Source organism: Trichechus manatus, unplaced genomic scaffold (genome assembly GCF_000243295.1).
Source record: "Trichechus manatus latirostris isolate Lorelei unplaced genomic scaffold, TriManLat1.0 scaffold00043, whole genome shotgun sequence".
In the NCBI taxonomy this organism is placed as follows: domain Eukaryota; kingdom Metazoa; phylum Chordata; class Mammalia; order Sirenia; family Trichechidae; genus Trichechus; species Trichechus manatus.
The window spans coordinates 6,293,337-6,309,398 of record NW_004443979.1 but is presented as its reverse complement, the minus strand read 5'-3'; the positions used below and the strand labels follow the sequence as shown (position 1 = coordinate 6,309,398).

Below are 16,062 nucleotides of genomic sequence, written 5' to 3'. Positions count from 1 at the left end.
AGAGCTGACAGAGAGAGAGAGAGGGAGAATGAGAGAGAGAGAGTTTTTTTTTTTTTTTTTTAAAGAAAACAGAACATATGCAGAGTTCCTCAGTGCACACTTCCATAAGAAATAGAAGTTTTAGTAGTATGCACATAGTGAACAAAGAGAACTAAGTTGGTAATGACTAAGGTCTTGTAAATAAAAAACAAACTTTATTTTACATTCTGCTTTAAAAAGTCATGTTTCCCTTTCTACAACTTTTTGTAAACTCTTGAATTGTCTTGTTTTCAAATTTCAGAGTTTATTTAAATATTAATGTAAAGAAATCTTACAATGCCGACAATTATCCTATAATTTTCCTGTAGGCCCTGATCATGATCATTAACATGGTTGTGTGGCTTAAACCTGCATCTTCCCGAAAGGGTCACTATGATGAAATGATTAAAGGGATGGGATATCAGAGAGCACACACATACCAAAAAAAAAAAAGGCATTAAACAAGCACAATTAACCAAAGCAACAATAACAAATCACATACGCTTCTAGTTCCTGTTTCATCTTCGTGAATTCTTCCTTTGTCATTGACCCTTCTCCTTCTCCAAGCTTCTGTAGTTTTTCCCTTGAAGCATCAAAGTCAGGTCTTGGTGGTGCCGGTGGGATCTACAACACAGCCAAATCATTATTATGTCCTTTTCTGTAGCAGCTGTACTACCGCCATCATAAAAGGCTATGTCTGGGCAAGCTAAAGGCATCTGGATGAACTGGACGCCAGGAATATCTAAAATCAGGCTAGAGAATTTAACTAATCCTAGAAATTATTAAGATCCTTGAGGTCCTTTACATCAATGAAGAAATACAGCACTACTTTCTGGTATTACAACAATAATTCCCAAACTTCAATCTGTGTGACAACTTAGAGTCCTCAAACACATATGTGCACAAAGCTCTGACATAGACTGAATGAATATGTCCATCAAATATGTGTACCATTTTCCTAAAGTATGTATGTTATGATTAAATACTGATGTATTTTTTTAATGAATTCATAGTAGCTTTATGCTATTGTGTATTTTTTTTAAATTAATGAATACTTAATTAATTAATTTAAATTACTGAATAGCCAATTAAAGAATACCAGCAAGGGGTACTGAAAAGGGTCCTGCATTGGAGGAGTATACCAGAAGAAAGACCTGCCTTAAAAAGAAGAAAACAAGACACAGGTTAATGAGTAACCTCATTACCACTGTAAGGGAGTAAGTAAGCACTTATCTTAAATAAAAATACAAGATCTGGAAGAAATCTATTATTCAAGGAAAGGATATAAGAAAAAGATTTATCTTAGGAGGAAGGGACTACAAGTGAGACTTGTTAAGACGAAAACGATGGAATGTAAAGACAGTAAGGAAAAAAGGTAAGTAGGGGAAAAGTCAAAATAAGAATGATTACAAGAAAAAGGTTATAATAAAGAAAGCAATAGGGAAGAAAGCATCAGTATAGTTCAGCATACATTCACTGGTATCTACTAGGTGCGAGACATGACTCTGAGCACTGTGCATACAAAGATAAATAAGATATGGTGTTAGTCTGAAAAGCATTTAGTCTACAGAAGGAGAAGGTAGTAACAAAGTGCCATCAGACAGGAAGGTGGAAAAAGAATGGGAAGAGAAGAATATACTTCCGGTGGTTCACCAAAATCTGAGCAGCAGAAAGAAAAAGCAGCAAATGACTGAAAAAGAGTGACTACAAGGATAGAGATGGAATCAGGTCAGGATGATTTCAAGGAAATCAAAAGAAACCAAATTTCATGAATTCAAGTGCAGTCCACAGCTGAGGCAGGACAGCCACCTATTCTTGACTACAATATCCGGTGCACGTTTAGATTAGAAAATCTCTAAGGAGCCTTCCAACTCTAAGTATCTGCTCACATACAGGTTCAAAATCAGTATGGTTTCTAACTTCCCCTTAATCCCTAGGACAAGCCCATTCCAATTCTAAGAATTTAAGTTTCAGTGAGGGAGCATAATATATCTCCATATTCCCAAACAAGACAACTCAGGATAAAAGGTGATAGTCCACAATATTTTGTAATTAGCAATTAAAAAAAATTACATCAGTTCACTAAAAATACTAAACAAGATTTCAATACATAATGAAGTATCTAAAAAGCTTCCAGAAAGTGGGATTAAAATGGAACCTTAATACTTACAATGTAACCTGCATAGTCTTCATTTTCAATGAAGGAATCATGAAGCCAGATAAATTCCTCATGTTGTCGAACAACAGAAAACTCATTTTGTTTAAAATTTGGCAATGAACTCTACAAAGAAAAGAGATTCCCTTGAATAAAAATCAAAATTACACTAAAGCTTTTAATCAACATTTTATACTTTATTTTTTAAAATTAGTCTCTATATGAAAGAATATGAGTATCTTTAAACTCTACTATTGAAAACCCTAAAACATCTAGACAAAATTATCTTGGGATCTTTGGGAAAACAAATTGACAGGCTCTTACTATACTGTACTGCTACCATTATTTTAAGTTATCCTATCAATAAATATCAAACTCAACTATTCAAGCAAAGGAAACTAGATCTGAAATCTAAACATGTGCCTGAAAAGTGACATCTAAAAAGAAGGGTTTGGAAAACAGTAATTTGATTAATTGAAGGAAGACAACAAAAACTGAAAATGATGAGAATGGTAAAAGATACTAATAAAAATACAGAGGAAATTAAATTTGCATTATGTCTAGGTTCTATGATTAATTCTTACAATGTTCATCTTTAAAAAGTATACTTTTCCAATACTTTTTTTGTTAAAATAGCAGTGAATTATAAACTAAAATATACTGTTTCTAATTATGTTCAAAACCAAAGTTCGAGCCAACAAATATTAGCACAATAAATGGCTAAAATAATCTAAAGCACAAAATCACACTTACCTTTGTGTGAACGGTGAATTTTACTTTATCCCTCTCACTAAGAGCATCAGAAATGTCCACCTGCAGAGCAGCATCACTTTGAAGATCTACATTTATTGCTTTAAGCTAGAAAAAGAAAATCAACAATACCTTAATGAAAATTTTCTCCGTGCTTTTACATAATTTCATTCTTCTCCCAGATAATAAGATAATGCAAATAAATAAATAAAAGAATCTTCAACCTAAAAAGTACTTATGTTCATTTATTCTACATATATATTTTGGGTGCTTTGGGTAAGGCTATTATCTTAACCAATTTTCATTCTATGTCATTCAATTATACTTGCTTTGTATGAATCATTGAGCTAACCATGATTCATTACAGTTTAAAACAAAAAGTGAATTATTTTCTAAAAAGGTAGCTGATTAAAATTCAAGTGTTCTAAAACTAAGGAGCATGTCTACCTTTAAGAACAAGGAAAGTAATAAAGGAATATTAGCAAATAATTTGAACTCTACTGCTTACTTTAAATCAGAAATATAAAATAAAATTATTAAATATCACTGAACATATAACATGTGTAAAGTTCTAGTAACAATGTCAACATATAGTAAATAATAAATAACTCCTATGATATGATTAAATTTCACATTTTACTCTATAAGCGACAATATATTTGAAGAATTGGATATATACTCTATTTGGTGCTTCTATTTACTCGTCAATGAGAAGATTTTTTTCCACTTATAATGTTTATCATAATAGTAATTCTTATAATTCTTAAATTTCTATAAATCTTGTAACATGTTTGGGTAATTTGGAGACTTACAAAAGAGTAAAATACACTGAAAGAGAAAATAAAGTCTTAGCTGGCTGCAAAGATATAAAATACTGAAAGTCTATTTATCTAGACAGTTTCAAATACTCTAGTTGAAAACTCAAGATTCAGGAATCTCATCTAGTCATTAGTACTGTGTTAAACTGTCAAATTTCAATTACAATGTAAGTTAAAAAATGTGGAGGCAAAATTATTTATATTCTATGTGATGGTTAATTTTATGCATCAAACTGCTATGGTGCCCAGCTGTCTGATCGAACACTGATTAGTTGCTGTTACAACTATGGGATTAAATCAGCTGGCCTCAAGTAAAGCAGACTGATTACATTCCATGGTGTAAGGGGACCTCAAATAATCAGTTGAAGACCTTAAGAGCAAAAAGAGAGTTTCCCTAGGGTGTGTTCAGCCTCGACTATAAACAGACATTTTGGGGGCCCAAGCCTGCAGGAGTTTGCAGCCTGTAGCCAGACCTATGGATTTGGGACTTGCTAGCCCTCCACAATCCCAAGAGCCAATTCCTTGAAGTAAATCAATCCATCAATCTCTACCTCTCTATATATATATTTAGATATATCACTGGTTCTGCTTCTCTAGAGAACCCTGACTAAGATACTCTATGATCACAAATGTATTTTTTAAAATGCATACCAAAAAAAACTCATAAGAAATACATCAAAATATGAACAGCAGTGGATTTTCTTTTTCATACATTCCTGTATTATCCCAATTTTCCACAATATGCATGTATTACTTTTACAAATAGGGAACAAGTAAGCAGAAAGCTTACTTTTTAAACAAAAATCTTTTGATTTATTCAAAGATTAATTTTGTGAAGTTTCTCCGTAAATGGAATTGTTAAATATTAGTAGTAATGAAAAAAGAGCAATTTATATTCACTCTATCTTGCACTATTGGGTCTATATAAAGTTTTAGAAATGAACACCATTACATAAAATCCAATTCAAGATTCAAAGAAGAAAGTAATCAGTTTGAGTTGCTGTGATACTATTTATGATGGCCTTTAATAAAACTTTTGATAACTTTAGTAAGTTCATATTAATTTTAATCAGTAATATTTTAAAAAGTTTATACTATAAACTTAAAAACATTTAAAACTATAAACTATGTTCAAAAAGTTGTTATTGTATTCAGTGCAACAGGTAGCCAATTATCTGATAAAAGAAATTGAAAGCTGCCTTGAATTACAAGTCAGTTTTATTGTTCATTATCCATTCATCTCGTTGCCTTTGCAATACTGGAAACTTACCAACTATCTTGTCATCTGACATTTTGAATTTACCACAGTAGTAAAAGATCAACTATCCAGCTATTTCGTTTATTAACAACCTCACAGGCAGCTTGTCCAGGGGTTGGAGGGAGGAGGTGGGCATTCCCCGGGGTTTTTAACCTCAGTCTTGAACCCACAGAAACCCAGGTGGCATAGTGGTTAAGAGCAACGGCTGCTAACCAAAAGGTAAGCAGTTCAAATCGACAGGTGCTCCTTGGAAACCCTATGGGGCAATTCTACTGTCCTACAGGGTCGCTATGAGTTGGAATTGACTCAACCGGAAACGGGTTTGGTTTTGGTTTTCTTGAACCCACTCGGTGCCCAACACTCCAGCTCCCCCCTGCCCCTCAGCTGGCCTCACACACAGCCACCTGGTGGCAGGCACCAAGAACGGGTGGTGGGTGGTGCTCGCTTCTGTGGAGGCACTCCCTGGCTGAGGCCACTCCGCTTCAGTGCAAGGTGCACCTTGGAACCCGAGCTGGGACTCTGGGCGGCTGAGGAAGGCCGGCCAGCAGCCTGCCGCATGGATTCGGATTCTGGCGAGCAGATCGAGGGCTAGCCCCTGACCGCCACAGGTACAGAGGGGCCACGGCCACCCAGCTGGGAGGGCTGGGTCAGAAAATTGCTAGTGTTTCACTTAACACTGGTCTTTGGAACCTAAGGGAGGAGTGGATTTTTTTTTCCTCCCTACTTCTATTAAGTTGGCGTAGTGGTTAAATGCTACCAGGGCTGCTAATCAAAAAGGTTTACAGTTCAATCCCACCAGCCGCTCCTAGGAAACCCTCTGGGGCAGTTCTACACTGTCCTATAGGGTCTATGAGTTGGAAGACTGGATGGCAGTGGGTTTGGTTACTAAGTCTTATCAGGTCTTCATGCTGTCTTTCCTACCCCTTCTCCAACTCCTTTTCTTAATTCTAGTTTGAGAAATGTGTTTCCTTTTTTACCTTAACTCACATTCAGGCCACCTTTAAGATGTTCATTGTGGTAGGCTGAATAAAGACCAGAAGATAGCCACACCCGAATCCCTGGAACCTGTGAATGTTATTTTATATGGCAAAAAGAAACTGCAGATGTGATTAAGGATCTCGAGATAGGGAGGTTACCCTGGATTAAATGCATTCTTATAAGAGGAAGACACAGAGAGATAAAACACAGACAAAAAAGGAGCAGGCAATGTGACCACTGAGGCAGAGACTGGAGTCATGTGGCCACAAGCCAAGGAATGCTCGCAGCCAACAGAGGCTGGAATAGGCAAGGAACAAATTCTTTCCTAGATTCTCCACAGGGAGCATGGCCCAGTGATACCAATCTAGGACTTCTGGTCTCCAGAACTGTGAGAGAATAAATTTCTGTTGTTTTAAGCCATCAAGTTTACAGAAGCCACAGGAAATTAATACATTTATCATATAGTTTTTGGAGTAATAAGCAGGACATTTCTTCATTCCTTATGTTTTCTTTGCCTAGTCTAGCACTTCCCAAACACAAATGAAAAGAAGCAATCTGGTTGCCTGTTAAAATCTCTAAAACAGAATCTTCACTTGAATAGACATTTCTCCAAAGATATATAAATGGCCAATAAGCACACGAAAGGAAGCTTAAGGTCATCAGAGAAATGCAAATAAAAACTAAAGAAGAGATACCACTTCACACCCACTAGGATGGCAATTATCAGAAAAAGGGAAACTAACAAGCTTTGAGAAGGCAGAGAAACTGGAATCCTCATGCATTGCTGGTGGGAATGTAAAATGGTGCAGCTGCTGTGGAAGGGCAGTTCTTCAAAAAGTTAAAGAATTACCATATGAGCCAGCAATTCCCCTCTGAGGTATATACCCAAAAGACACAGATACTTGTGCACCAGTGTTCACTGCACCACTATTCACAATAGTCAAAACATGGCAACAAGTGTCATCAACAGATGAATGGTTAAATAAAATGTGGTATATACATACAATGAAATATTATTCAGCCATAAAGAGAAATGAAATTCTGATACATGCTATGACATGGATGAACCTTGAAAACACTATGCTAAGTTAAATAAGTTAGACATAAAAAGATAAATGTTGTTTGATCCCACTAATACACTTTTGTCTCTATGTATCTGCTCTATGTATTTCAGATAAGGAAATCTCTAGATTAGGCAAATACATAGAGACAAAAGTGTATTAGTGGTTACCAGGGGCTGGGAGGAGGACAGAATGGGAATTATTGCTGAAGGAGTACTGAGTTTCTGTTTGGGTGATGTAAAACTTCTGGAAATGGGTAGTGGTGACTGGTAATACAACATGGCAAATGTATTTAATGTGACTGAATCGTACACTTAAAAATGGTTAAGATGGCACAATTTGTTACATATATTTTATCACAATTCAAAAAATAAAAAACAAAACCACAACAGACTAGAGACTTCATCAGCCTGAGACCAGAAGAACTGGATGGTGCCGGCTACCACCAATGACCGCCCTGACAGGGAACACGACAGAGTCCCTGATGGAGCAGGGGAAGGGTGGGATGCAGAACTCAAACTCTAGTAAAAAGACCAGACTTAATGGTCTGAGACTGAAGGAATCCCAGAAAGCATGGCCCCTGGACTCTCTGTCAACCCAGAACTAAAACCATTCCCGAGGCCAACTCATCAGACAAAGATTGGACTGGACTGTGGGACATAAAATGATCCTCATGAAGAGTGTGCTTCTTAGCTCAAGTAGATACATAAGACTAAATGGGCAGCTTCTGTCTGGAGGCCAGATGAGAAGGCAAAGAAGGTTAGGAGCTTGTTGAATGGACACGGGAAATCAGAGGTAGAAAGGAGTGTGCTGTCACAGTATAAGGAGAGCAATTACGGTCACACAACAATGTATGCATAAATTCTTGTATGAGAGACTAACTTGAACTGTAAACTTTCACTTAAACTACATTTGAATCTTCAGCAAAAGGGCCTTAAAATCTGTATTTGGGAACACCAGCCTAGATTTTCAATGTTTTCCTTGCCTTTACTTTCTATTAAAACTTCATCTCAACTGCTAGTATTTTCTTTTTAATACTTACATAAACTATTTTGTTAGATTCCATATCTACATGTTCGCTTTTCAGATTTTTTTTTTTTTAACCACTGCTCTATCAGTTTGGAAATATATCTTTCAAGAATTTCTACATTGCGTATCTTTTAATTTATTCTTCTAAGATTACTCCAAATTATTAAAATATTTCTTTCTCTTCCATCTCCTTATCCATATACCAAATACACTGCCCCCCCATTTTTTTTTTGATAGTACAACACTTGGCTTTTTTATTGTCACTTTTATTGATCTAAAATATCCCTGTATTATACACTTGAGGAATGGCGTTTTTAAGGGTTGAAATGACACACCCAAACTACTGCCCTGAGAAAATCTTTGAACCTTAAATCTTGAGAAAGCTGGCTTCCTGAAAGTCATCGTTAAGTCAAACAATAGTTTAGCTTAATTAGTAAAGAAATGTTTACCTTGGGCATAGAGCTCTTTCAAAGAATTATCTATGTGCAGCCAGAAACTCCAAAGATCAGACTAGAAAATACGTTTAAGATAAATCATTTGAATTGTTCAAGATAATGTTGCATGTCCCTGAGTGATTATATAAACACTACTCTGGCCCTATTTTCTTGGCAATGTATAGTTACTAGCAATAAGCTGTAATGTAAGAATCTGTGAAAGATTTTTCTTCTTTGGAACATTTCTGACTCTCTATTTGGAAATGTTGCCCCAATCTGCAAATCATATAATAAACATCAATCAATTGCTATTATTGGCTTAATATTATTTTTGTATTAACACCCTTAACACTTTTGGTCTTGGATTCTATTTTTAAGGCATAATTTTCATAGAATAAAATGTAGTTTGAAGATTTTTGACAAATATACACATCCCTGTAACTACCATGAAGCCTTGGTGGTGCAGTGGTTAAGAGCTTGGCTGCTAACCAAAAGATTAGCAATTCGAATCCACCAGCTGCTCCTTGGAAATCCTATGGAGCAGTTCTACTGTGTTCTGTAGGGTCGCTATGAGTCAGAATGGACTCTATGGCAACGGGTTTTGTTTTGTTTTTTGGTTTATAACCACCAGCACAGAAGCCCTGGTGGCACAGTGGTTAACTGCTTGTCTGCTAACTGAAACGTCAGTAGTTTGAACCTACCAGTTGCTCCGACGGTGAAAGATATGGCAGTCTGCTTCCATAAAAATTACAGCCTTAGAAATCCTACAAGGCAGTTCTACTCTGTCCTATAGAGTCGCTTTGAGTCGGAATTGACTCGGCAATGGGTTTGGCTTTGTTTTTTAAAATAACCACCACCATCATCAAGATATGGAACATTTCCATCATCCCCAGAAAGTCCCCTCTGATCCTTTAACATGCCTCTATTTCTTCAGTTTCTAACTCTTGTGTAAATTCTCTCGTTTGTTTTATTAAAGCATGTTATTCATTCATATACCGCCTTCACAGCTATTAATTCAATCTACCATCTCTTTCTTCACTCTTTTAACATCTGAGTTCTAGAATTCATCTCTGGAACATATGCATGAATTACAAATGTGGTCACAGCAAAATGCTGATACAACAATTCTATTTATATATCATAATAAGTTAAAAAAATCAGCTAAAGTGTTCATTTTGATACTGCATCTTCCTATAGTCAGTTCCTACATACACGTTACACCCCACATAATTCTTTCCCATTTCCTGAGTCTATGAAAAAAATGGGCATAAAGGATTATATTCTTTGACAATAAGATGTGCTTCACACATGTAAGGTTTTTTAAAAGTCCTGTTTCTAGTAACTAAAATATATAATGAAATCACTCCTACATCACTAAGGAATGTTCACTGAAAGTTAATGTGTTATCACTAGATGCGTATTTTTTCACATTTTAACATATATGAAATAGGGATGTCTTTCAATTGATCGCAAACTATAGTTTAACTGGCAACATTTTTCTTTCTTAGTGGTACTGAAAAAAAAAAAAAAAGCTTTCGGTCAAGGTCATTAGGGAAATGCAAATCAAAACTAGAGAGATACCGCCTCACACCCTCTAGGACTAGGACGGCTATTATCAGAATAAGGGAAACTAACAAAGGTATTGATGAGAAGGTAGAGAAACTGGAACTCTAATGCACTGTTGGTGGGAATGTAAAATCTCACAAAACCTTCTTATAATGACTTAATTTCTAAATCCAATGATACTTTTCAGTCTTCCTGACTCACTGCAAAGCCCTGGTGGTGAAGTGGTTAAGAGCTGGGCTGCTAATCAAAAGGTCAGCAGTTTGAATCCACCAGCCGCTCCTTGGAAACCCTACGGGGCAGTTTTACTCTGTCCTATAGGATCGCTAGGACTCAGAATCCACTCAGTGGCAACAGGTTTGGTTTGGTTTGGTTTGGACTCACTGTGGTATTTGCTTTGACAATCACTCTGACCACTCCCTCCTTAAAATTCCCTTCTCTCATTCCCCTCTTGCCCATCTCAGTCTTGTCAATTAGTCCTCTTCTACTCCTTGGTCCTTAAATGTTGGTTTCCCCTGGGTGCTATCTAGTCTTGGCAAGCTCAGCCACTCTTGATTAATAATTCCTAAATTTATTATCTCCAACTCAGACCTTTCACTCCAAGTTTATAAGCAGATTTCAAGCTACTAACAAGACATATCCACCTGAATTTACTATACTTACTTATTAAACAATCATGTGAGTGGCTTCAATGTGCCAAGCACTGTCCTAGGTCTACACATAGAGCATTGAAGAGACACCACCTTCACCCTTACAGACCTTACATTCTAGTTAGGGGGCTGGGGTTAGATACCTCACAGGTACTTTAAACATATCTGAACCCAAACTCATTATCTTATCCTCTAAACCTGTTCCTCCCTCCTATCTTCCTCATTTTCTCCCCTGCACAGCCATGTGCTACGGTGAAATCTGTGAGAGCGGGAACTCCAGGGGACTGCCTTGTTTTTCTGGATCTTGCAAGTTTTCCGCCTTTGACAGGGTGCAGTCTCACCACTTTTCTATTATTCATTTTAGTGGAAAATATCTGAGCTTTTTTTCTCTGACAGGTTTCTGGCTTTCGCAGGTTTTACTCTATCTGGTTACTACCTGTACTTGTTGCCATCAATTCTGACTCATAGCAACCCTGTAGGACAGAGCAGAACTTCCCCATAGGCTTTCCAAGCCTGTAATGTTTACAGAAGCAAACTACCACATCTTTCCCCTACAGAGTGGTTGGTGGGTTGAAACCACTGACCTTTTGGTTAGCAGGGAACACTTAATCACTGCGCCACCAGGCTCCTTATTTGGTTACTAAGCCCTATCAATGCTATCTCCCAAATCTCTCTCTGCTGTGCCCTCCTCTTTCATCCCTACTTCCAGTGCCTTGGTTCCAGCCTCATCATTTCTCATCTGGACTGTTGCAATAGCTTTTTAACTGGTTTTTATGCTTCCTGAAATGCTATTTTTGTCTTTCTCAGCTTAAAATCCCTCAGGACTGCCCACTGTCTGGTGTCTTTATCATTATGCACTTTACACTCTATCTGTACTACTCATATACACCTTTGCAACCTCAGTGCCCAGTAAGAACAAGTGTTCCAAGCAAATCACCTACACACGCTATGTCCTCTCTGCAGGCAAGCCCTCCCTTCTCCTCCCGAGAGCCTACAAAACTTATCATCAGTGTTTAAGGCCTAGCTCATTTACGTGATAACATGGTGGTTAAGAGCCCAGGAACTAAAGTCAGCCTGTCTGTTCAAATCTAGCTGGTACTGGCTGTATGATCTTGGGCAAATTATTAAATCTCTCTTAAAGCTCAGTTTTCCTTTCCAAAGTTGTAACAGTAGCAGCAGCTACCTCATAAGGATTTGAGAACTTAGTATACGGAAAATCCCTGGCACAAAGTAAATGCTACTTAAGTGTGTAGCTATTATTATTTCTTCATAAATCCTCTTTCCCTCAAAGTTAAACACTCTCTTCTCTGTACTCCCATGGCATTTATCACAAGGGATTATAACTCTGTCTCCCTCACTACACAGTAAGGGTCTCAGGGCAGGGACTTTGTCTTATTCACAGCCAACAAAATGTGTGTCACATTTTTATCTGAAACAACTATCAATAAATGTGGCATGTGTTCAAGCTAATGCTATGCAGATACAAAGGAAAATGCAAACATATGGGCCAAGTCTTGAAAGATAAGTCACATTTCAAGTGAAAGGTGAGAGAAAAAAGCATTCACAATGTTGAAACAGCATACATAAAGCAGACATTACTAAACAGCAGAGGTGCTTGGCTAATGACAAGTAGACTATAGAGTATGCTTGAGTTTGCCTGAGGGGGAATATACTGAGAAATAAAGCCAGCTGGAAAGGGTGTTATACTGAATGCTAGCCTAAGGAGTTTGGACCTTACTCCAAAAGGAATGGGGTCCAAGTAAGTCCTTTTGACTAGTGGGGCTAATAGCACCGTGCTATATGATTTCACCAGTTTAGTTAGGTAACTAGACGTAATGTCATGACTGGATTAGAAAGTAGAAAGAATGAAGATATAGAAACCAATGACTAGTATTGGTATAATCCAGGAAAGAAGTAACAGGACCTTAACTGGAGCTATCCAAGTGAAAGATGAGGTAAATATAAACATTTCAGAGGTTAAATTAACTGGCCTCAGCAGCTTTTTTGATGTGGGGACAAAGGATATGATTCAGAGGTATCTTGCCTTGTGCAACTGGAAAATGATGCCATTAATTAAGATAAGGAATACAGAGGGAGGAGCAAGGCTAGGAGTCCAGGAGAAGTATAGTAACTCCACCTAAAGTAATTTTTTAAAACAATAAACTATTATCTAGAATTCAAATCAAAAGCTAAAACAGAATTATGCCATCACTCTGGTATGTAATGCTCTTGTTCAACAAGCACATCAGACAAAATGCGTCCAGTTCAAAGGACTCATTTGTTTACTAAATGTTACTGTCCTTCATTTCGGGAAAAAAAATACCCTACTATGCACAGGTATGGCTGAAGAGATTTAAAAGTGGCCAATAATTTTCAACATTGTGTATTCTTAAGTCCTTTTTTAGTTTCTCATAAAACAGTATTTTCTTAAGTCTGTAAGTGAAACCAACTCAGATTCTGTTCTGATCCAAGTATCATGATGCAAATTTAAGACTATTAAATTTTTTATTTAAAAATATTGACTCTAATTTTGCTTACTTGCTTCGTATGAAATGCTTGTATTATTATTTTTGAATCCGTGATGTCCCCTCTGCAGTTCATATCAAATATGTGCCTTTTCTCTACCAAGACTCTTTCTTAAAAAGCTGAACAAGATGATCTAAACTAAAAGTGCAATGCCTAAAAGTTCTAATTATGATAATCAATTTCTATCAGGACCAACACAATACAGAAAATTTAAACAGTCCGGATACTCCTGAAATGGGGAAATAGCAGGATAATCTTGTGCAGTATAATCAAACTAGAGAGTACAACAGAATCTTCTTGGTGCTTGTTTAAAAAGCAGGTATCTTATCTTCTCCCCACCCAAAGAAACTCAGATTTAGTAGGGTATGGGACCCAGAAAAAGTACTTTTTTTGTGCATGTTGTTTTATTTTTGTTTTACAAACACCCCAGATAATTCTGATGCAAGTGTTTCAAGATCACACTTACAGAAACACATTCATTGGCTCTGATGTCTGAGAAATACAGGTCAAAGTGCAGCTCTCCCACTCACTGGCTGTGTGACCTCAGACTACTTATTTAGCTTCTCTGAGGTTCAGATTTATCATCTGTAAAAGGAGGATTCTAAGAGCTTCACTGGGATGATGAGAGAAGATATAATGAAACAATGCTTATACAGTGCTGAGCACAGTGCCCAGCTATAATTATTATGATTCACCCCATTCCACTGGACAAAAATAAGGAAGAACTGGACATATGTACACATTCATTATAATATTCTAAAAGTTTTCTCAGTCATGGTAATGTTTTTTTCCCATTTTCATATAAAAATTTTCATCTACAAGATTCTACAAGAACCTTCTGTCAGGCATGCTGTTTCTCTTCCTCTCCCTTTAATTTGGTAACATGAAAAGTTTCTAACACACTACTTAAGTGCTTCTGATTCTATCCAAGCAAATCTTACTAAAGGCATAAAGACATGAACACAAATCTTCATCAGAAAACACTTGCTCTTTTTCACATCATCAACATAAATATGCAAAAACCTATTACTTTTACTGAACATAAGTCAGATTTTACAAGAAAGCAAATCCTGTTGGCATCTCCTGGTAGACCACAAAAATATAACACAGTAATTTAAGGAAAGGCAGCCATATGTCTTATCTTTAGAAAAATCACTGTTAATTGCGCAGACCCTCTGCATCTTTCTTACCATTTCAAAGTCTTATAAAGGTCATCAGTTAACACTAACAACGTCATCTCTTATCATTACCTCTTTTTAAAAACAAAATAATATCAAGAGTATTTTACCACCTACCAAAAAAATGCAGTAAGGGAAGTGTCTCTCACATTATCTAAGATGGGCTAGTGAAAGCAAAATGGAAAACTAAAGTGCAGGCTGTTAAATGTGAAGGAATCATGGTACCTTGCTGAGCTGCAATTATCATGTTATCAATATTTTTCAAGTGTTCACTTGTACAAGGCACTACACAGATTACTACCCTTCAGCCTAGACAATAGGGGGAGGGGGAGAGTAGGAGGAAGAAATCGAAGCCCTGAAGGCCCTTTCTGAAATAAAAGAATCTTGCCTCAAAACAGCACCAAGGGAATCCTGCAAAAGATGTATTTTCCGATATTAGGTAAAGTACAAGGTACCGTGGGCTACCAGTATTTTGCAAAATCTCGTAGAATACTTAAGAAGAGTTAAGATTCGGTGACTATAATAATCTTTGCAAAAGAGTAGTTTAGACTAAGCCTGTACTAAATCTGTTTTAGAGGGAGAGAAGACAGGGCAGGAACGGGTTGGAGGTCCAAATGAGGAGAAAATTAAGGGCGCAGACAGAAAGGTGTGAGAATGGATTTTCAACGCCCCAAAGTGGCGGGGTGGGGGCGTTCGCGCTCCAGCCGCCACCTCCACTGCCGCACCTGCACCCCGGGCCGGGGAGAGGTTGGGCCGGGGAGAGGTTAGTCCGGAGGGCCCAGATTTGGCCAGGGTACAGGGAAGAGGCCGCAGTCGGCGGGAAATCGGAACGGAGTGGCCCGAGGGTGGAAGGGCTGCAGGAGGGCGGGGCACACGGCTGCTGCGAGGAAACCGAAAAGAGGGCTGCAGGGAAGGGGTGCCGCGCCGCCCCAGACCCCTCCCAGAACCACGCCCGGGCGCCGAGACGGGGGAGGCAGGATCCCGCAAGCCAAAGAAGGCAGAACTTACTCCGCGGTCCTCCTCCGAGAGGAAGTCGGGGCCGTCGTCCAGGCCTTCCTGCGGGGTCGGCAGTGCCCAGCGTACCAAGAGAAAGGGTGAAGTGGGAGAGACACAAAGAGAGACATTAGTGCCAGGCCAGCGTGGCCCCCGCACCCGCCCCGCATCCGCCGCTCCCACCGCGCGCCCAGAGCTCGGCGCCGCAGAGAACACCCACCATCATGGCTGCTCCGAGGCGAGGGCCGGCGCAGGCGCGCACTGCAACGCTGGCCTGAGGGAGCCGACGGCCGCGGGCGGGGCGGGGCCTCGGGGCAGTCCCGCCCCGCCCCGCCCCGCCCCGCTGCAGGAGGCTGGGGTCTGAGAGCCAGGCAGGCCAAGGACGTTAGAAACGGAAGCCTCCAAGCCAGGGAGGTCCTGAAGGACCGGACCCACGTCCGGGGGCAGCTCGCGGCTGTTTGGCCCTGACCGGGAGGGGCTCAGGGCAACCCCGGGAGCTAGCCAGTTCCCTTGTCCTGAGGGCCCCAGCGAAAACCAAGCAGGTTCCCTCCGCAAGACACAATAAATCATCTAGTCTTTGTGTTGTGCCACGTGATAATTAATCACAGTTAATAGCATTTCGCCTGTGGAAGGTGGGGGAACCAAGGGCCT

General features: G+C 38.8%; 1 protein-coding gene across 1 annotated transcript in view; it reads right to left on the bottom strand.

The window, feature by feature from the left end:
- Positions 1-15,697, bottom strand: part of SNX6 (sorting nexin 6) — a 58,345-nt gene extending 42,648 nt beyond the window's left edge. Inside the window, exons 1-5 of the mRNA XM_004376522.3 lie at positions 15,632-15,697; positions 15,427-15,474; positions 2,927-3,031; positions 2,189-2,299; positions 521-642 (exon numbers count right to left, since the gene is read on the bottom strand). Coding sequence (XP_004376579.1) covers positions 521-642; positions 2,189-2,299; positions 2,927-3,031; positions 15,427-15,474; positions 15,632-15,637 — 392 coding nt within the window. The 5' untranslated portion in view covers positions 15,638-15,697. The remainder of the gene's footprint in view (positions 1-520; positions 643-2,188; positions 2,300-2,926; positions 3,032-15,426; positions 15,475-15,631) is intronic.
- Between the last annotated feature and the right edge of the window lie 365 nt (positions 15,698-16,062).